Here is a 21,952-nt window from a genome sequence, read left to right as displayed (position 1 = left end):
CTTTGTTGCATGTCGGAAGAAGAGGGCATTATTTAGATACTTGGCTGTGTTTCCGATTGATTGGGTGTCATCCTAAGGCTACGTCGTATTACCATCCTCTTTAAGGTTACATCTCTTTTCGTAAATGGCGGGAGAGGAGAACCAAAATCATGGTGATCGTACGGCGTGACCTCGTACTTGAGGATGTTTATCTCGCATACCAAGCCTTGTCAATAGAATCATATGATAAGATTGGTCAGGTTGTATTGAAACGAGGAATTGTTGCATGTCTCGAAATATGTATGCCCTATTGCCCAGTTCCAAAAGCGTTAGAAAGACATTATTGTTAAAAGGGCATTTATATCAAGGTTTTAAGGATATCCCTGGTCTCGGAGTGATATCGATAATCTTGTTTTTTGAGATGTGCAACAGACACGGAGACTCACCAATTTGGGATCGATGTCCGTTAGACTCCATTCAGTGTGAGATTGTCCCGATCACATGTCCAAGACTAGAACTTCAGCATCTGTCTATTCAATCTAGTGTTACGACAACAAGTCAGAATACATCGAAGAGCGATTAATAAACCAAAGTAAGAAAGTGAAGAGAAGCAGAATCATTAGGGATCCTTGCTCTCTTAGCTAACCGATTTCCCTACTACGTGCACGTCCCTGCTATATGCACGATCTTGATCACCCATTTTGAATCACTTTAAAAATTAATAACAATTCCAATTTATAAGATAAAGAGCTAGCAATTTAATTGATAAATGACAAGATATAATACTATCTAAAAACATAATAAAATCTTCAGATTTTGAATTTCGATGGAACTCGTAGTGCTCGCCCTCTACTAGATCGCAATATGACCTCCTCCTCCTTCTCCTTCGAATTATTAGCCTCTACAGCATCAGAGAGCTCTATAGTCTTTGTTGATGTTAGATCTATAGTAGAAGAAGCTTTGGGGAACTTTTTATCTCTTTTGATTGGAGATTTCGTTGATTTTAGAGTCTTTTTAACCTCCTCTTTCGCATCACGTGCAATCTGACGATCAACCTCCCTCTGCAATACTCTCTCTTTCGTCTCAATCTCCTTCCGTTCCTTCTCAGCTTTCTTTTCAGCTTTTATTTGAAGCTTAGCTTCCTTCTCTTGCTCCTCTTTAAGTGCTTTATCTTCTTGATACGCTCTAGCTTTAATAATAGCAGAGGGTGACCATAAAAACGCACCATTCCCCTCCTCTCCAATGAGATTTAAACGCTTTGAACGAGCTCTTTTCCTTTTTTCAAGCTTTAGAGCCTCTTCTAAACCTTTAGATCTATGCCCCTGTATAGAAGCTTCAGCTCCTAATGTAGTTGCAGCCTTAAAAAGCTTTAAAGTGATCTCATGGGTGGGAGCGCGACGAAATTCTAATTTCATTCTACGCATCGCTTTTGACGTATACGGTGTAGCAAGAGCATCCCTGCGAGTTTTAAATGATGTAGGTGGCGTAGAAGGAGCTTCCGGAGCAATACAGTCGATCGTAAGACTCCTATTCATAGGATATATGCCCGTTTTTTCGAAGGATCGTAAGATATTATGCCTCGTACAAGTGAGCTCCCAAGCCTTTTTAAATATGCCCCAAAACATGCGCTTTGTCATACCAACAATTCCCCCGCTATTGTGCATCAAATCATTCAATAATGTACTGTAATTCGTTGAAAGGGCACCGAAGGTTCCAACGTCGAGAGGCTGTAGTCGATGTGTAGAATGAGGGGGGAGAATTAAGACAATAATCTTTAATTCATCGCATTTTGAAAGGAATTCCATATTGACATGACTAGAGTGACCATCGACAATAAGTAGACGATATCTTCCACCTGCTTTTCGACGTGTAGCAGGGTCGAATACGTTTATAAGCCAATATAGGCCAAAAGCATTCGACGACCACCCATTGCTTGAGGCTCCAAAATAGGCTTTATCCTTCTCCCCTACATCCTGAACCCATGTATTTTGTAGATCCCCTGAGTCTCCTTTATAAATAAGAGCGGGAGGGAGAGCTGTCCCATCAGCACATATAGCTGCCAGTAGAGTAATAAACTCTCTTGATCCATCTTGCCTAGCTTTTGTCACTCTGCCTCTATTATAGGCGCTAGCACTCATTATCCTCTTCATAGTCCTCCCCATACCGATCATAAAGCCCTTCTCGTCCCAATTGTATATATCTCTCGGCCGTATATCGTATTTTATGGTCACTTTTATCAACTAAATTAAAAAAAGAGGGGTATTAGCAAGAGCGTTTTAGGTAATAAAGATCAACAACAATAGAAAATAGCTCAAACCAGATCATAAAAGTAATCAAATATAGCAACATTATCGGCTTTCACACGCAAATTATCAATGCAACGGAGATACCGACTTTTAAGACGTGTTGAATGCCTCTTGACAAAATTGCTAGTCCAGTTCTTTCCCACCTCTCTGCCTAGGATCTCTTCTGCAAGGTTTCTGACTATGCGGCTTGTAGGAGGGATAGATCTCTGTGTCAGCTTGTTGATTTGATCAATTAAAACCTCCTCCTGATCACTAGAAAGCGCTTGTTTCGTATCGGAGAGGAACTGTTTTCTCGAGGTGGTTTTACCTCTATGCCGCCGGGAGAGCGTGGATCGATCAATTTTGAAGAAATTAGCTGTCTGGGTGTATTTAGGAGCTTGAACCCCTTTCAAATGATCTAATGCAAGCTCTATACGAGCCTCTAAAGGCATATCATCGATGTTTGAAGCCATAATGTTGATATTTCCAAAGTCGTGCACGTAGTAGGGACGTGCACATAGTGGGGAAATCGGTTACCCGATAAATGTAACGAATAGTCACGTGCTACGTAGATCTCTGATATACCTTACACCTCAAGCTCAATCCGATTTTCTACATACCTAGGTATTGAATACTGCATCAAAGACTCAACAGACAAAATCTCGCATATCCTCGTATCCAATTCATCCATCCTAACTCTATCAATATCCCACCCCGCACTTCCCAAGCATCCACCATCTTCAATTCTTTATCACTGTCACGCTAATCCGCATACGAAGCTGCTTTCCCCTTACCCGATAAAGTATGTAACATAGTCCCTCATCCTTCATCAAATCACCACTCTATCTTACACAAGACTTTTCCACTATCTCAATTCCATAAATCATGTCACTCACATTCTCGTCTACGGAGAAAAAACAGAACAGACCAGAATGAATCATTAGCGAAACCCTACAACAATCTAATTATTCGAAATCAATTCAAACAAGTAGAAGCTTGAATAATGTAATAACTGGAAACTAATAGAAGGATCTATTCAACATTATTTAATCTCATAAACCCGTTTGTTATTGAATTCTTATGAATTTTTATCAGGGTGATCAATTTTGGCCCTTTTTTTTCTCCCACATATAACTAACTCCCATATTTCTCGCTCGCTTGGAAAATTCACCTCGCTAACGATGATGGATGTATGTAAATACGCATTTTTTGATCAAGTTCCTATCTAGAGAGAGGTGAGAATATTTACTTTGCTTTCATTTTGATTTGATATGTTTTTTAGACCATTTTTCTGCTGCTTGGAGATTCGAGATAGAGATGAATGGATGAATGATTCATATTCAAACTATCTACTTGTCTATTTGAGAAAAATAAATAGATAGATCGATAGATGAGTTAGTAAATCCGCGTGTACGAAATTTCTCCAACAAATAGAAGTGTAAAAAAGTAGATAACAGAAATAAGCGGAAATTGAGAATTCAAAAGATCATTCCGCTTTCAATACGGAATCATCTGAATCTAGCGTATGCACCCTGACCATCCATCCCAGCAGATATTTGTGGTAAAACGATATCTCATCGCGAGGGGGGAAAAGCCCCCTCCATCACGCTATGCAATCTTTTGATGATGTTAGCACCAGCATTCAAATTTCTACCCATGACTCCATCCCCAATATGATTCCTCGATCCAGAAGCAGAAGCCAAAAAAAATAGAAGTAGAAGTAAAACCCATCATCTCTCCATCGATGTTAGATGAATGAGTAGAGATATCTGCCTTGCATACATCCCCATCTGCATCTTCGCCCCAATCTCCACGTTAATCCTGAGGTCTAGCATCAAGAACTAGTTGCTTTTGAAAAAGTCCTTCATTCTCATCTTCCTCTCCGTCAGATTCGCCATCAAGATCAATTTCATCCGGATTAATCTTCACTGAATTCTCCTTACCCTCTCCCTTTCCTTTGTCCACACTCAAAACCCCTCCTTTATCCACAATTCCACGTGCTTCATGATCACTCTCGACTTCACTCTCCAAAATTGCCTTCTTGGTATCAGCTTCCGGGTCGAGGTCGAAATAAACCTTCGTATCTGCATTTTCGATTGTAGATCTAAAGGTTTCGAGGGTTTGAGTATTTGCGTTTGGCGGGGCTAATCTTGATGCAGTTGAATCGATCGGAAGACTGGGGAGAGATTCTCCGGGATGGGCAGGTTGGAAGGCGGAGATGAGTGGACCGAGGAACTGGACTGATGACTTAGCCTTGTGTGTAGAGGGAGCTTGTATTTGTTTTCTGGAGTGAGAAAATGGGAGGGACGTAGTGTCGTTGTCGGCGGCGGAAATGGCGGAGGAAGCGAATGAATGAATACTGTATTCTGCGGAGCTTGGGGAGGAGGATTTGGTGGCTATCGTTTGAGGAAGAGACGTGGTTGAGACGATAAGACGGGGTCTAGGTGTTGCATTATTGGAGGTAGGTGTGTCTGGCATGGGAGCTGGCACATCAGAATTTGATGTAGCTGATGATGTAGATGGATTCTGAGAAGAAGATTCAGCGGCAGCAACTTCAAGGAGCCATTGCTTTCCGGTAATAATGCGAGGTGCACGTTTTGGTGTAACGAAAGAGGAGTCTTCATCTTTTTGCGGGGCATCAGAAGATGCTCCGACGAGGGTTGATGTGGATTCGGTACTGGAATGTGCTCGATGTGGTCGATGTCTGATAGTACCGGTATCTCCATCTTGACAACCAAAATCTTGAATCGATGTCGTCTCTTCCAATTCCTCCTCGACCTCATCGGCCCATGAACCTGTCTTCAAAGCTGAGCCCCTCAGACTGGGAATAACATCATGTTGCCTTTGTAACGCCGCTAATCTCTTTCTTTGCACCACTAAAACCGAATCAACAACTGCATCCACTTTCGAATCATCGGCCATTCCCTCAGCTCGACTTCCACGTCTATTGGTTTCAACTCCCAATCCTGTTGGAGGAAACATGGGTCTTCTCTTTTCAGGTTCTCTCTCCAATTCCTGCAAGTTTCCTTCACAATTATCCCTCTCAAATTGCAAGATCAATCCAAAATCTCTGTAGCCACCCGACCTGGTTAAAAGACTAAAAGCACTCCCAGCTTCATCCATACTAGAAAACTCCATTCTGAGAGTTCCTTCTTCATCGATGTACCATTCGAGCAAGCTGTTAGCCCTAAACTCATTTCTACTTTTCAAATCATACACGAGATTCCGGAGGGAAAGTGTTGGAGGAAAATTGGGGACCGTAAGAATACGAGTACGATTTAGCTCAAAGATCGTCCTAAATTTTCCTGGAGAGAAAGGGTATGTGGGAGTATGAATCTGTGTGACAATCGCCTGGGCTACATTCTCACCACCCAAATCTGTTGCCCCAAGCGTAATGGGATGAGCACTCGCATACTCAACATAAGCCTTGGCATCCTCCTGATTGATGAACGTAATCAACGCGGACTTACTACCCGTCAACTTCATTGTGTCCAATAAAACCGCCGAGTAGATCCTACCACCTCTAACCCTCGTAAGAACATCTCTCAGGCCCATATCCTCTGGAATACCACCAATATGGACACCTCTCAGAAAATCACACTCTCCTGGTCCAGGCACATAAAGAATTCCGTATCTAAAATAGTCCGGAATGTTACGATTTTTTGGATCGCAATCGCCCATGTGGGTCGTGATCTCACCGTCTCTCTGTTGAGGTGTTGTCCAGATAGTGGTTCCTGGCCTCAAATCGGCGAGTTCTCCGGATCGGGAACGAGTTGATGCATTCGAATTGCGTGTATTGAACCTATCATAGTAGACATTTCGATTAGCTTGACTTTGATTGGCATAATCGTGACCCCTCACAGCCTTTTCTGGAGATAAGTCAAAACCGGCTTTGAGGACAGCAGGAGCAGGAACATTGATGAAATTTGCATGTGCCTTTTGTTGAAAGAGAATTTGATCTTCGATTTTGATTACCGGTTCCTCATCGTCATTATCAGAGGCAAGAACGTCATCGAGTGTGGAGGTGTTGTAGTCGTGAATGGTTTTTCTCTTTTGCGTACTGGGGAGAATGGGAAAGCTGGTTGGAACCGATAAACTACCGTCTTCACCTCGCTGAAGATTGACCGTGTTGGGAAGATGGCTTGCTTCGCTGAAGCTGACAGGATGATGAGAGAACCTGGATTCTTCCTGAGTGCTGATTCTCCTTATGGCCGCATCAATGATGGGATGTTTTGTGCGTGGCCTGAATGGGATATGGTGGTTGGTTTCATCCATGGGAAACGTATCGACGTTCTTGTCTTTAAATCCAGCATCTGTGAGACTAGCATTGATTCCCATGTGATCAGTCTGTCGAGACTCGATGCGTTCCCAAAGAACAGCATTTTCTCTTCTCAATATTGGCACTACAACTCTCAACTCCTCCAACTCTTCGGCATCAGGATTTTGTAGCTTTCTCGTAATTGACTCTGAATTATTTGCAGCATTACCCAATGCCCTAGCAATGATGACGGAACTCTTGATAGCTTCATCTTTATCCTTTGTAGCATGGGCGAGATCGTTCTCGAGAACAGCAATGCGGATTTGCAACTTTGTGACGAGGTCTGCATATTCCGGAGATTCTGCGTATCCTGCATATTCTGCATTTGCTTGTTGATGTTTAGCATGCTTTAAGATGCGTTGTGGGTGTGAGGTGAGACCAAATGATGGAGGGGTGGTATAAGAAGATTGTTGGCCAATATGATCGAGTCTGGAAGACTCGCCCCCGTTCCGGTAAGACGAAGGCATATCCATGATTCCGTAGTATTGATAGATTTAGTAGATCATGTGTAATGCTATTTCGAGTTGAGTGTGGTCTTTGCCGAGCAGCAACTCGGAGGCTTTGATCTAGGATAAAGAAGTCGAAGTTCTGTTGTGTGAAGACAAACTGTGAAGTGCCGCAATCTGAAAAGCAAAATGGTAAAACTGGCGGTGCAGAAAATGAAATATGTGAAGTGTTTTTTTAATGGCAAATCAAGAAGGTGAAGTAGTGAACTTGAGGAATTCTGCGGGACTAGAAGCAAGTATGTGATCGAATATTGCAAGTGTTTGTAGAAAGCAAGGTGATAGTTTGAATAAATGAGTATCTACAAGATTGTAGAGGTATCTAAAAGTTGAGAGTTGTAAAAGGGAGAGGAAGTATGGGATGCGACTTGAGAAAACAAGTATTGCAAGATATTAGAGAGGTATCCAAGGTTGTCTACTGTAAAAGAAAGAGAAACCAGAATGGAGGGAAGAAGAGGTCGGAGGTCTTTCCTAAAAGGATCACAAGAATGGTCGGTCGAGGCGCCAGCTTGAGATTCTAGGCAGAAAAAGAGGAGCAGAGGAGATTGTGGATCAGAAGTGAATATCTCACTGTCCATGCTCGGATCAACTTCGAGTCAGAGGGTAAGGAGACTTTCCTAAAAGTGAATCGGAGAACCTGAAGAACCTGAGTAATCAAGATCGTGTATCCTTTCAAGTAAGTCTCAATGTCAACACTCCTAAACCATACTTCTACCTCTCTTGCTAATCCAGTTTAATCTGAAGCTGTAGATATTATTGACAGCCAAAAGATAGACTCCCAACCCACAGCAGAAGAAAACGGTCTCAAGTCCAATGCAGAACCAGAATGTTTCATAAACTAAATAGTTGAGAATATAACAAGTGAACAGAATGCAAGAGATGAGGATGATAACTTCTTTGGGAATTGTTGCCTGGACAGACATCGTGTAGCTATTTTTTGAGATGGTACTTGTGAAAGGATCTTTGGCTTTCATACTCTGGAGAGAAGAAAAGTCCACAATGGATTGATTCACTTACTAGCTTTCTAATCATGTGGAATACAGCCCACAAGCACCGGCTCTCAGATTCCTGAAATTTACATTTAATAGTCTGTCAGTCTAGACTATTTAACACTGTGTACAAGCAAATCAGATGGGAACTGTTGTCCACTTTTTATCCGGAAACCAAATGTAACAAATGACTCCCAATTCCTTTGCACTAAACAACAGATGAATATGGAAACTTCATAATATTAACAGTATCAACTAGGTATTTGATACCTCCTGAATAATGTACTCATTCAGACTGAACAAGACATTCCATTATGTGACGCTACCGCCATTCACCTGTGGTATCAACAAAGCTCCATCCATTAATAAATATATTCAACAAAGACGATATGCCTTTTAACTTTTCCCCAAACACCTTGCCCTGTCGCCGAGTCGAACGCCTCAGTCATGAATTCCATCATTTGTTAAAGATCCAATAAATTAAGTTCTTTGCTTCTTCTGGAGACTCTTACTTTCCCGTTTGCCCCTCGTTGCCTCTGCTGGTGTAGATGTCACGGTTGACCTAGTAGCTTCCTTGTGATGTCCTCCCTCAGCAGCATTAATGGCGCCCTCTCCATATCTGTATCCATCTGTTGTATTTTGAAGTTGATGTGGTCCCAAAGCAACTGGTGGTCTCATTTCGATTTCCTTTTCCCTATTTCTAAGATATCGCCTTCGGAAGTAGAATGCGATAAGCCAGGCAAGTGTTATTCCAATAACGAGTACAATAAGCATTGCAACCCATTTCGCGTGACTAGAGAACCTTGAAGAGAATTAGCTATTTGCATGACCGTTGCCATGTAAAAACTACGTACCAAGATTGATTTGTTGTGCTACCCGAACTTGACCCCGATGAACTCGACGAAGTAGCAGAACTTCCACTACTTGACGTAGTAGTCGATGCCGATTGCGTATTACAATATTGTTGGTACCAAGTCTCGATACTTTGTAAATCCGTTTCCGACGTACAGCTTGCAGCACCACACACAGAAGATACCCCAGAAGTTCCAGTAAGGAAAGGCGTCAATCTAGCATCTGCGCAAAAACAAGAGCTAGAGACATCGGGCGTCTTTGGAGGAATGCAACCCCCTTGAACATCGGAAAGAGGTCCACATTGCGAGGCACACGATGGAAGGTCGGATGAGAATGGAACAATGGCGCCATCTTGCAATTTTTGGGCTCCGACAATAGCGGGTAGAATTGACGTCGCAAATAAGAGGATGGATCGATACATTGTGTGGGATGTTGGTAGACGATGGTCTTTGCGATTGCGACAATAATCTACAATTATCTTCCGACTCTTCCACTAATTTCTCGTCGCTCGCAGGTTTCTATGATTGTTTCGTATATATGGCGTGCGGATATCTCCCGTGGAATGCGGATAGGAGATATTTATTGAGGGGATTTAATATGAGGTTGGAATTTCGCCTTCCGGTTTTGTTCCTTGATGGATGGATGAGCGGATGGCAGAATAGGCGATGGCTTCGACGCTGTAACAATTGATCGATCGTGATGGTATGATCATAGTCCAGGGATTCTTGTGTTACGATTTATTTTCTTCTCTCCATCCAAGTAATTTCGGTAGTGGCTAATATTGGAAGAAGATGCCAAGGTTTGGTACTGTTTCGGTTTGGACTGTCAATATACTTGAGGAGTAAAACGATTTACACACAAAATAATGCTAATGAACGATTGTTGATGAATGAATGTAAGAAGCAGTTGGTATCGAGATTATAGTCTGAAGGATTCACGAGTGGAAGGAGTTGGTTGTTTGTTGCAAAAGGGTACTTTGCTTTGGTAGAAAAGGTGGAAGGGGAAGGGAAGGGAAGGGAAGGGCAAGGTTCATCGAATGTGGAGATCTACTGTAATAATAAGCTAAATGCAGGCTTTTTGCGGGGGCAGATGGAAGTATAAAAATACGAGATGTTGCTTCACTATTCGGTCACTTGAAATATATATTGTGAGATTATGCAGTAAAGATATTGTTTATAAAACATTCATATATACAGATGTTTATACCCCCTTCAATCCATCGCCTATGAACTCCTCATCTTTCCTTCATATATGTCATACCTATACCCACCTAGGTACCTACCTAGTAATTATCCTCTCATCGGAAAATTTGATGTTTCCGTTCTGTTTCTTCTTCCCCCCACAACTCTGCCGTGTTAAGTAGTAAAAGTGGTCAGGTAAGGTAAGCTCTGCAGGAACGTTTTAGCAAATTATAGAATTATGGAATAATAGTGGACTTTTAACGATTAAGTTTCACACTAAAAGATTCTGTTAACCTTAAGTTTTCTTAATTGAAGCTTAATAAGCTTAATTCATCAGGGATCAATCAAATATCAAAGACTTCGTTATACTGCTCGTGTATTATCCTTAACCGAACACTTTCACTAAACATATCTTTATTGCTTTGAGAAGTGTGATCAAGTGATCTCGAAAATAACTTTTGCATGATGTGCATTTCAGGAAGAAGATTAGTTAGTCTATATCTAGGTAGTGAGACAGATACATTGCGATATGATATTCATAAATCTGCTCAATTAAGTACAAGAGCGGCACCAGTCATCATCATTGCGTTACCCCTCAATATTGATTCTCCTACCTAGACCTAGTACTTACTATACGCACTTGCTTTTTTCACAAACACACGGTCATCCTGATTTCTTCTCAGCTCAGATATTTCCATGAGTTTAACACCTCACAAAGTTTCACAGTTCAAATTATGACAAAGAAGAGTCGAGTTTTGATCATACGCGTTACAGGTTACACCCATTTTTTCATCCAGCGTTTAATATAGGCGCTCTGAGATGTTGGGACCAATATACTTATAATGGCGGATCTGTTTTGGACAAATCCCTTCGGAATTAGTCCATTGAACAACGATAAATACGAGAGTATGGCGTTGGTTCGCAGATCTGAAAAACATTGAAAAAATCAGTGACATGGTGGATATGCACAGGATTCCTGGGAAAGAAAGAATTCAGAATTACCCATTATATCACATAGTTGTGATTGCGACAGCATCCGCTCGCCACGGAGGTTTCGCTAAAGCTTGTCTTTAGAAAACAATACGCCCAAAATTCAGACCGGACGAGATGTCCATTATATCCATGCACAGATGATGATGTTTCTGTTTCCATTGACTCGTTAATGCTGCACATCATTGATATGAACAACAAAACAAGTTCCAGGAACATCAATGTTAGGCGAACAGCCTGTGTCAGGAGAACGAGCCCATGCCTTGATCACTTCAGATACTGCTGATAATACACATACAATTTTGAAGCAATTCTCAGAGAAACAAAGCCCTGTCAACAAGATATATAATCTGTGATTCAGATTTGGCAGAGAAAAGGAATAAAACTTATTATCCTATTCCCATCCCCTCATTAATAAGTTATCAGATTCTCACCCTCATTATCAGATCAATCAATCCCACCGCCCTGGCAGAAACTTCAAAAGTTTTGTTGCATATCTGCTTCAGGCTATGGTGCCTAAAGAGCCCCTGTAAATTCTATATAATTCCTAGTCTCGGAGCCATGTTCACTTCTATTCCATTGTCACCAACCAGCACTGGAGATTTTATAACTCTACTTCCTCCAAGTCTCACTTCTCCTATCACGAACCCCGCTTCCTTGCAAAATGTTGATTGCAAAGCAGGTAGCCCCACGCCGTTCCCTTTCCCTCTCACTCTACTCAAGTAACTATGATGATTCAACAAGCAATCGCCCACCATCAAGCCGTCATCATCGGTTCCGGTTCTGGCATTTGGTCTTACATCCACAGCAATGATTCGAAAAATCTATTCTATTCCCTCGTCAACTCTATTTACCATCTCTTCTCATCCAGCCAGGGAGAAAAATAAAGTCAGTCTCCGCATCCAGAAAAGGGCACAGTTGAAGAATGTAAGTTTTTGTATAGTAGATGATAATGAAGAATACTTTAGAATAAGATTTTAACATGTACAACAATCCAGGTCTGCCAAGGAGCTCGAGCACTCCATTAAACTAATTGTACCCCGAACATTGTGGCTATCACCGACTACTTTTAATGATTGCTCCCCACCCAGCAGATTCTTCCAAGAACTTTGAGTGTTTCGCCACTGCTTCTGCCATTGCTCTTGCTTTCCCATCCTACGGGCCAGTGTGCATGAGTTTTGGAGCCACCATCCTAAACTTCCTATCTTCCTTGTCGAACTTCTGTTTCGCACTTCTGAACTCCTCGACCCTAAAATCATCCGGCCAACCATATTCAACGAATCATCTCTTCTGTGCAGCTCTCTTGTCATAACCCTCGAGCAAGTATTGATCCGCGTCGGGTGTTGGATCCACAATCTTATACCCATTGGCAACATAATCGACATAACCAGATGGAGGAGCTGGGGGTTCTGAATCCACGTGACGGGATCTTCCATTAGACCATGGCATTCTTTCAAGTCTCGAAGGTGTTCTATCCATTGATCTAGCACAACTTTCGCAGGTACAGATGGCAAGTCTAGATACGTGTTTGTATAGCCTGGTGAATTATTCGGCCACTGAATAATGTGTTTTGTGCGAATATCGTAAATGATAGTTCGTCCAAATATATCCGGGCTGACTTTGCAGGAACCAAGGCGGACAGTCCATGGTGCAAGATCGTATTCCCCTTTCCAGAGAACTTCGCGAGCGTCGGAAGCATCATTCAAATAGTTGTAAGGAAGGGTGCCTTATGATATCTCATCATCCATCCCGAGAAACCGGAGATGTTAGAGGAGAGCAATAACTTCAGGCTCTAATCCAATCGTGACGAGCTCCTCTCTGGAAGGTTTCGATGTGGAGGCCGCCTGATCTCAGATTCTTCAATATATTCCATACGATGAAGAGTTTCATAGACTTGCGTCATGCCCTGTAAAAACCCTCCATGTTGTGTCTTGATGAAATCTTCCGTGAAGAATGCATCGTTATGGGTGGAATCAAGAGACAAAACCTCGCAAGATTGAGAGATAGGAGATTTCTCCCATGGCACCTCGATTTCAATTTCTGGTTTCTCACAAGCCTCTTTCGACGAGAGGCATGAAGAGCCTACCAACCTATGAGTAAATAAAGATTGCAATACTAGCGTAGCTCAGACCTACAAACAGGGAATCCTCCATCACATGTAGCTCCATTTGAAGCACATGTTAAGCACTGTCGAGCGGGGAGCTGAACGGAAGACATGTTAAATCCAGCGATAATCGTGAGTAGAAAACCTATACTCATCGCTATATATATGGTTCTGAAAGCCTGCATAAGAATGAAAGAATGGGCAGGCGAGAGTGTATTTATTCGGTCTACAAGAACGTGTGTTGACAGCTAGGAGGTAGGCGCATTGTCTAAGGTTTAAATCATTTAGTTAATTCATGTTGAATGGGTAAAGATAGAAATATTTTCCTACATACACACAAATTCCTAATTTACAACTCCATCACAGAATACACAATATACCCACACTCTCGATTCTCAACCCGACCCTCAGACCAAACACCTACCCTCAAAAAACGCGGGGTTGGGGAAAGAACGTTGTCCATCCAATTTTTATGTCAGAACCCCTGAATGTGACCCATATAAATACGCTGGTCGGCGGCGTGTATAATGTCAGATATATAAGATGTGATCTGTTAATCTATAGGTTCAGGTATACGATGCGAAGGGAGTGAATGATATATAGCTAGCAGTGAATGAAGGGAAATTATTTCGTTATTGCGTACTTTGGAGAATTTTTATTTTACCTTTATCACGGATTGCTGATTGATGCAAGGAATTTGAGGATCTTTATCTCTCGAGTACTTTTTATGTGGACAATTCGTTATTGAATGCTCATAAGCAATTTCAACACACCGTTTGATCACAATAAAAAACATGGGTTATATATCTTCTCACAACGCATTCCCAGTGAATGGCAAGGTGCGCAATTCTCCACCCGTTCCTTCCCCGAACCCTAAACTAACCTACCAAAAGACCATCTTAATCACCGGCGGTTCCCGCGGCATGGGCCAAGAAGTCGGTCATCAACTCTCCCAAAAAGGCGCCAACATCGTCATTGTCGCGCGAGATCCTCAAAAGCTACAACAAGCAATCTCGTACATCCAGCTGGGAGCCGCCAATCCCTCCACCCAGCGCTTCCACCACATCAGCGCGGACTTATGTTCCGCGACCGAATGCGCACGTGTGATTAATGAGGTGGTGGCGTGGAATGGGGCGCCCCCCGATACAGTGTGGTGCTGTGCGGGGAGTGCGTATCCGGCGCTGTTTGTCGATACGCCGGTGGAGCAGATTGAGAAACAGATGGCGAGTAACTATATGACGAGTGCGTATATGGCGCATGCGACGTTGAGAAGCTGGCTCAAGCCATTGGAGAATACGCAAGCTGGTGATCCCGCATCTAGTACAGCGGAGCGCAAGAGTAATACTGCACCCCCTGCGCGCCATCTTATTTTCACAGCGTCTTTTGTGGCGCTGTACAGTTTTGCGGGGTATGCACCGTATAGTCCTTCCAAAGCGGCGCTGCGCTCGCTTTCCGATTCGCTTTCGCAGGAGATGAATCTATATGCTGCGGCTTTTCCGGGTGCGCCGCGGCTGAGAGTACATACTATTTTTCCAGCTACTATTCTGACGGAATCGTACGAGACGGAGAATCTGACTAAGCATGGTCTTACTTTGCAGCTTGAGGAAGGCGATGAGGCTCGAACACCTCATGTTATTGCGGAGAGGAGTATTAAGGGGTTGGAGGGAGGAGAGGAACTTATCACGACGGATATGCTTACGTGGTTGGTTAAGGGAGGTGTGCTTGGAGGTAGTGTGAGGGGTGGATTTGGAAGAGTTATTTTGAGTTGGATATTAGCTGGTTTGATGGGCATCGTAATGGTATTTGTTAGGGCGGACATGGATCGGAAAGCTAGAGCCTGGGGGAGAAAATTTGGTGTAGCTAGGAGTGCGAAGAAATGATTTTTGGGTGTGGGTGTAATGTTTTCATGTTCTTGAGCGTTATTATGTGAATATTAAAGTGTTTACGGGTTGTGTAAATCTAAGCTTGTTCATCGACCGTAATGCAGTTTTCTACCATCATCTACCTTTTTGTCCTCACCAGGTGTCCTAGAACCCAGGATATCTCTAATCTACAAGAATCCTATTAGTATTGACTTGGTCAGGGACTTTGCTAAGGGTCATATGAAAAATAGACGGAATTGTCGCTAATGGGCATTTGTACCAACACGACAGAGCGGATAACAAAACCTTAGAATGGATTGTGATATAGAACTCTAGACCAGGAAATCCTGAAAACTAAACGTTCGAAACTAAGCTTTATGTAGAAAGAATCATTGATCAACCCAAATTCCCAACTGTTGCGACAAAAGTTGCAGTGGATATTTTGCGAGCACAGAAGGAATTCTTTCTATTTACCCCGTCCTTCTCCATTCTCCCACCAGCCTGGAGGGATACACTTTCTTTGTGTCCATATCGTAATCTAATTTTTTGTCATGTGGAGTTGCTTTCAAAATTTTCAACATTCTTGAATATTCTAGGGCAGTTTTTATAAAATTGGGTATCGAAACTCCACTATCTCGTTAACAATACAGAGCGAAGAATTATCGCTCCTAAGGAATCTAAAAAACGAGACTTCAACATTTCACTTCATCTGAGACAATCATGCTTCATTATTCTGATGTATACGTCTATTAGAACATGGTAGGCTGCCTAAAGAAGACTCGTGGGCGGAGGGAAGAATAATAATGAAGAGTAATGAATAGGCATGTGTGATCATAGATTCAAAGCCCGAATCTGGTTCAATGACAAACGAAATTGGTATCGAGAGAGTTGTCCCCAGAATGTAAAATATAAGGAGCTGTGGCCGCATACTGTGGATCATTTCTGGTGTAGATATCTGGTGGGGAGCTTCAATTGCAAACTCCAGCTGGAGTTCATCTGGCCAGAACGTTATGGAGTAGCACATGAAGTTCTCCAAAATAATGCGGGTCAAGTACTCGATCGAATGCTGCATACACATGAGCAGTTTGTCTTTATCGTTATCCATCGCCGTGTTCCAGACTCCTCCTCACATTTTCGAAGTTTAGGGTATATGAAGGGTATAATTAGGACAAATGTAATGCTATGCAAATACAAAGGTTCCTACCTGCTCACCCACTCCAGGTGAACAGTAAATTTAAGATAAATGCAATGTTTACATGTTGCAATTATACTAGGACACTCCTAGATGTTCATCAGAGAGCATAATCGAGACTGAGATTGCCAAATACAAGCACACAAATGTAAGATAGCAAAGCGCAAACAAATACATCTCAAACATTCGCAAAATGAAAACTCTTTCTATTCAAAATTAATACTGAGTCGTGTTCTGCACTAACAGCACGTGGATGCATTGGATGAAAATTCGTGAAATGAATGAAGGTTTTCTAAGGGGGAGACTACCGTTTGATATCAGATGAAAATGCTTGTATGTACTAGGTGCCTAGCTACATACGGAGTACAACGGCGGGAGAACAATCAAAGATAAAAATAGAAAAGGGAAAAATGTCACGTGATGATACCAAGTCTCCTAAATCTCCCAGTTGCTGCATAGCCACGCTTTAATCCATAATCCATAATCCATAATCCATACGATCCGTTACCATGGTACAGAGAAGTACCGCGCGCGTGGACTATCACCAACTAAATACTCACCATGACCAAGCCAACGCATGTACGATCGTTATCTGCAGAAGAAGGTACTCGGTGCTCGAGAAGGAAAGTGCCTCTCCGCACTGTACGATGGAATTCTGTACGTAGTCCGTAAATCCGCAATCCGTAATGCGTACACTGTACACTGCACACCGTCAACACAATCTATTACTAGTGTATGCGCAGCTATTCTTGCCAAATAATTATTCGCAGAAATCATGACGACCCCTTTGATACATGTTTTATAATTCGGTTCATGGACGAATTACAGACGGCAAAAGAGAGGTGTTCGTGGTTCCTGGCTAAGGAAATGGAACCTGCTTTTGAATCTGCCGTTTTCTTTTTTCATGCATAGGGATTGTCCAATCGAGACAATCTAATCTTGTGACACCCACTACGTCTGAAGAGCGGATAGTCGGAAAAAGATACAGTGTCGGCAAGGATAAAGAAGATGGGGATGTCCGTCGAATACGATGCATAAAAGCGCTTTGAAAAGCAATATAACGACAAAAGGAATTGATGCCGAGCATTGGAAAGAAAGAGTTTAGTACTTGACCTTTCTTTTTTTTCCAAACTCCATGGTGGTTCCTGGCTTGATGAAAGTACCGGCATGGACATGGGCATGGATGGGTTAAACGTTTGTTCATTCATGAACCCACTTTGGATTAGAAGAGAATGCGGCGGTGAGAGAGAGAAAGGATTGTGAATGTACGATTATCCTGCACTCGTATTAGCTTCAATGAATGAATGGCTCATACGGTGGTGCTACGCTCATATATATGCAGGTAGATTAGATTGATTATTGTTCATTGTGTCCGCACTCTCTCTGACTATGAAAGGAAATGAGTCTACGCAAAAATGCTCACAGGCACTAGACAGAGCATGCGATGGAAATCCTATCGCTATGGCGGCTTTGCTTTGATCTCTGAGGTATCTGAGGTATCTGAGGTATCTGAACAGAAATCTGTGGAATGAGTCTATGAATCAATGATGGTACTTGCGCCTCGCATCGTGGCCGTGCAGCTAGTTCCTAGGAAGATGATTTGATATACGATGTATGACTGACTACTGACTGACTGTAAGAATGAAGGTTGTGACTCGTGAGAAAGCCTCTGATTGTGATAGCAATGAACGTATGCAGGATTCCAGTTGACTAGATTGGACCCAATGTATAGATAGATAGATAGATACTAGACAAACAGAGGGGGATAAGTAGTACTCGACTATTTTGCTGAGAGATGATCTTGAAGGCATTACGACTTCTCGACGGATATCCTTACGAATGCAATCCACTTGCTGCGTAGGTGCAGACAGTATTGTAAGTATGAAAGATGATAAAAAGTCTTTCACTCATATCGTCTAATAACCTTATTGCAGGTAATATCTTGCTCCCATCCCCATCCCTACCCCCCGTGTTCATTATCAGGTAAATCCATAACCGCATTGAGCTATCTAATCGTAAAACTAGTTACTATCCAAGGACAAGTGGGTGTTTGTCTGATCCCGCGTCTAAAATCATCCAACCTTTTGAGTCGTAGAAGCTTTCGAAGAAGACGGAATAGTTTAGCCTAAGAGGAAAAGCCAAAGTTTGTAGATAGACAGTCTTATAGTCTTATAGTCTCATAGTCCCTACATTCCATAGACCAAACCTTGAAATCCTCGTACGCGACAACTTTCATGGCTGTTTCATCACTCCGCGCTTCTTCCCAGAACTTCCAATGATCTCGTCTTCTCCGTCTTCATCACAGGATACTTTCTTTACCTACCGCTTTTCGAATATCAATGTCTCTTGACAGTGGATCAGAACAAGGATTATAGATCAAGCAAGCAAGCAAGCAAGCAAGCATTTTCATTGTACTGCGACCGAAATCCGAAATACAAGGGGGTTTCAAACCTTTACTCACACGAATTCGCTGCGACAAGAGTGCGGAAAGACGGACAATCCTGGGATCTATCCTCACCTCTTTAATCTGCATGCTTCCCGAAAGAGTTATTACGAAGCACTGAGCAAACCCAGAACAGCATTTGGTGCCAATTTCATCCGCACGAACCACCCGCGCGATAGAACGGAAAGTGTTCGAAGTGCGAAGTATATTTATATATTTATTTAGGATTTGTGATAAAGATATTGACGGGTACCTGAAGGCTGTGCAGTGTAGTGTGTAGGGTGCACACGAGATAATCTATCAGAACCCTGGGTTTATTGGGCCCTGAAAAGAGGTCATCGGCGGATAACAGGGGGAAAATGGCAAGAAAAAATGGCCTGCAGCCGCTGACGCTGGAACCTGGGACAGGAGGAAGAGTTAATGTTAATGGTACGGAATTTATTAACATTCAGCAAAGTCCAAGATCTCCTTTGAGTGCCAAATCCCCAAGATCGCCGAGGTCGCCCTTCAAATTCAATACAAAGAAATCCCAATCACAACAGCAGGCTCGAAGTCAAGCTCAAGAACAAGAACAAGAACAACTTCAACTCCAACAACAGGAACACGAACAACTCCACCTGCACCTCCAAGAACAGGGGCAACATCAAAGAGACGAAGCGTCTTCTATGCAAGAAGTCGATCCGCAGACATCCGTAAAAGATCCATCAGTTCCAACTGGCAGTGGAAGTGGAATACCAACATCACAAACTCTTCCTTCTCTTTCTTCATTTCAATCTTCTGCCTCTCCACGGACTCCAGATAAGGTCGTCGGTATCAAGGAAAAACCTTCGCGAACGGGATTCTTTTCAAATTATAAAGCGTCCAAAAGCGCAAGTAAACTTCAATCATCTTCTTCATCAAATATATCACGCCAAGTGAATGTTGTCGAGGACAATAATATGTCCAGAGACACAGACCGCCCTGCGATGAGCGGAAAGGTTTCATCACAGGACACTAAAAGAAGTGGTACGACCCATTCTGTTTCGTCCCTTCCTCTTCAGACAATAATGTTGTTGGGTAATTAATCCATGCTAAGTGATTCACATAAACTAATCCTTTTCAAAATAGAATCAGGTCCTACTGGATCTTCATTAGTTAGAAAACCGGTCGGGGTTCAGTCAAGATCTGACGCCTCGCTGGCATCATCAACGAACGACTCCCCACAACAAAATTCCGATTCCAATTCAATCAATAATCGAAAGAATAAACCGAAGCAATTCAGTCTCCTCGGTAGAACTAGATCATTACGAGATGATAATAGCCCCGCTGAGCCCTCTCCGCCAAAAAATAATTATTTGGACCCTGATCTACCTACCCATCAATACACACACACAAGTCCTTCAAGCTCTGTCAAGACTACAACACCGGCTCGAAGCGGCGACGATAGAAATTGTAGGGAGATGTCGACTCCAACTAATCATCGACAACGATCGGAAGACCGTCAACATAGCCGCTCGAGAGAAAATCGTGGAAAGGATTCTATGAGAGAAAATACGAAGGAGCACACGAAGGATAATAGCAGAAATCAATCGTCCTTCTCTACAACATTCAAAGAGGCCGGCGGACATGCATTCTTCAACAATATCAAATCACAAGCCACAAAGGGAGCTGGTGCAATACACAAGAATTTATTCGGAAAGGGAGGACGGAGTGGTAGCTCTACACATAAGGAGCCCTCAGTCGATGATGAGCATTACGTTTTAAAGGTCATCAATAAGCCACTTGTCGAGCAAACTCGACTCACCAGAATATCAAAGAGGTTGGAGGATTCAAGGGACAAAACAGAGTTTTGGATGCCATCGTTCCCTTGGAGAGCGATTGACTATTTGAACTACAAGGGAAGTGATGTGGAGGGACTTTACAGAGTACCTGGAAGTGGACCGCAAGTTAAAAAGTGGCAGAGGAGATTCGACGAAGGTTTGCAGATTCTTTCTTGGATGATTCCTGAGAATATACTAACATGCCGCTAGAGCTTGATATCGACCTCTTCGAATGTGATGACCTCTACGATATAAATATCATCGGCTCGATGCTTAAAGCATGGCTTCGCGAACTCCCCGATGAACTGCTTCCCAGAGCTGCACAAGATCGAATTGCTAGAGAATGTGCGGGCTCTGACGAGGTTCCACAACAACTCGTCGACGAATTATCTAACCTTTCTCCCTTCAATTATTACCTCCTCTTCGCCATCACTTGCCATCTATCTCTACTCCTCGCCCACTCCGAAAAAAATAAGATGGACTTTAGGAATTTATGTATATGCTTTCAACCTTGTATGAAGATGGATGCATTCTGTTTCAAATTTCTTGTTTGCGATTGGAGAGATTGTTGGAAGGGTTGTAAGACTGAAGCAGTATACATTGAACAGGAGTATATGCTTTTTGATCAGATGCCACCCGGAAGTGCTGGTGGACGAAGTAGTACTGCTGTTGAGAGTCATGATGAAAGGAATGTTAGCAGTTCTGACAGCAGCAAGCCATCGAGTGTCAGCCTCGAGAATCAGGGTCGAAAACATAGCCATGAGAAGGGTCGAAAAGCCAGCGGCGAAAAAAATCAACGCAGAAGCCCGGATAGCGAGAGAAGTCAAAGACAGATTCAAGTGGAGAATCACAGGGAGGGGGCCATGAGTCAAAGCAATAGCATGAACAGTATCGATACTGTCAGTACAACTTTGACTGTTATACAGGCGACGCCGCCTCGAAATGGGGATATGAGGCCATTGAGTCCTATCAAACCACTCTCTCCCATTGGCTTCTGAGTTTCTTCTGCTCAAAATTACAAAACTAAAGAATTTAACAAACGGGCTTTTGAAAAGTCACACCAAAAGGTCGCATATCATCATAATTCTACCTCTACATATTAGGGCGATGCAAGTTTCTCACAAACTCGTACGAACTAAACATACAGCGACAAAATTACATTTTCCTCGGTCGATTTTTTCATTGCTTACGAACTTTGGTAAATGGAATGGACTGAACGCATTCGACGAATTTCCTTCAGTGTCACGCACAAAATACCGATGAGATCTATTCTACACACATTTCTTGACGTTCGTTTTGTTCGTTCATGCAACACAAGTATTTCCTTTTTTCCCATTCAATTGAATGGAATGGTTTCTTTACAAAATCTTCATGCGTGCTTGTTTTGTTGAATACCCCCAGCGCAGCATGTTTGAATCTTGACGGCACAAAGCATATTAGCACAGAAGGCGGGTT

At 42.6% G+C, this 21,952-nt stretch overlaps 5 protein-coding genes across 5 annotated transcripts; 2 read left to right on the top strand and 3 right to left on the bottom strand.

The window, feature by feature from the left end:
• Window positions 1-4,079: 4,079 nt before the first annotated feature.
• On the bottom strand, window positions 4,080-7,055 carry EAE97_002838 (uncharacterized protein; the record flags this gene model as incomplete). Its single annotated transcript, XM_038873350.1, has 1 exon — window positions 4,080-7,055. The coding sequence occupies one exon, from the start codon at window positions 7,053-7,055 to the stop codon at window positions 4,080-4,082; it is 2,976 nt and encodes a 991-aa protein (XP_038735213.1).
• A 1,499-nt stretch (window positions 7,056-8,554) lies between these two features.
• Window positions 8,555-9,347, bottom strand: EAE97_002837 (uncharacterized protein; the record flags this gene model as incomplete). The annotated part of the gene is made up of 2 exons (XM_038873349.1): window positions 8,555-8,876; window positions 8,929-9,347. 2 exons carry the CDS (start codon window positions 9,345-9,347, stop codon window positions 8,555-8,557), a joined length of 741 nt encoding a protein of 246 aa, XP_038735212.1.
• Window positions 9,348-12,378: 3,031 nt separating this feature from the next.
• EAE97_002836 (uncharacterized protein) lies at window positions 12,379-13,773 on the bottom strand (the record flags this gene model as incomplete). The annotated part of the gene is made up of 5 exons (XM_038873348.1): window positions 13,536-13,773; window positions 13,233-13,469; window positions 12,973-13,179; window positions 12,622-12,823; window positions 12,379-12,568 (listed from the first exon to the last, which is right to left on the bottom strand). Exons 2-5 carry the CDS (start codon window positions 13,384-13,386, stop codon window positions 12,379-12,381), a joined length of 753 nt encoding a protein of 250 aa, XP_038735211.1. The 5' UTR covers window positions 13,387-13,469; window positions 13,536-13,773.
• A 222-nt stretch (window positions 13,774-13,995) lies between these two features.
• On the top strand, window positions 13,996-15,081 carry EAE97_002835 (uncharacterized protein; the record flags this gene model as incomplete). Its single annotated transcript, XM_038873347.1, has 2 exons — window positions 13,996-14,040; window positions 14,095-15,081. 2 exons carry the CDS (start codon window positions 13,996-13,998, stop codon window positions 15,079-15,081), a joined length of 1,032 nt encoding a protein of 343 aa, XP_038735210.1.
• Window positions 15,082-19,057: 3,976 nt separating this feature from the next.
• On the top strand, window positions 19,058-21,495 carry EAE97_002834 (uncharacterized protein; the record flags this gene model as incomplete). Its single annotated transcript, XM_038873346.1, has 3 exons — window positions 19,058-19,754; window positions 19,806-20,654; window positions 20,708-21,495. 3 exons carry the CDS (start codon window positions 19,058-19,060, stop codon window positions 21,493-21,495), a joined length of 2,334 nt encoding a protein of 777 aa, XP_038735209.1.
• Window positions 21,496-21,952: the final 457 nt, after the last annotated feature.

Source organism: Botrytis byssoidea (assembly GCF_014898295.1).
Source record: "Botrytis byssoidea strain MUCL 94 chromosome Unknown BBYS_005, whole genome shotgun sequence".
NCBI classification, from domain to species: Eukaryota; Fungi; Ascomycota; class Leotiomycetes; order Helotiales; family Sclerotiniaceae; genus Botrytis; species Botrytis byssoidea.
This window is presented reverse-complemented; position numbering and strand designations above follow the sequence as displayed.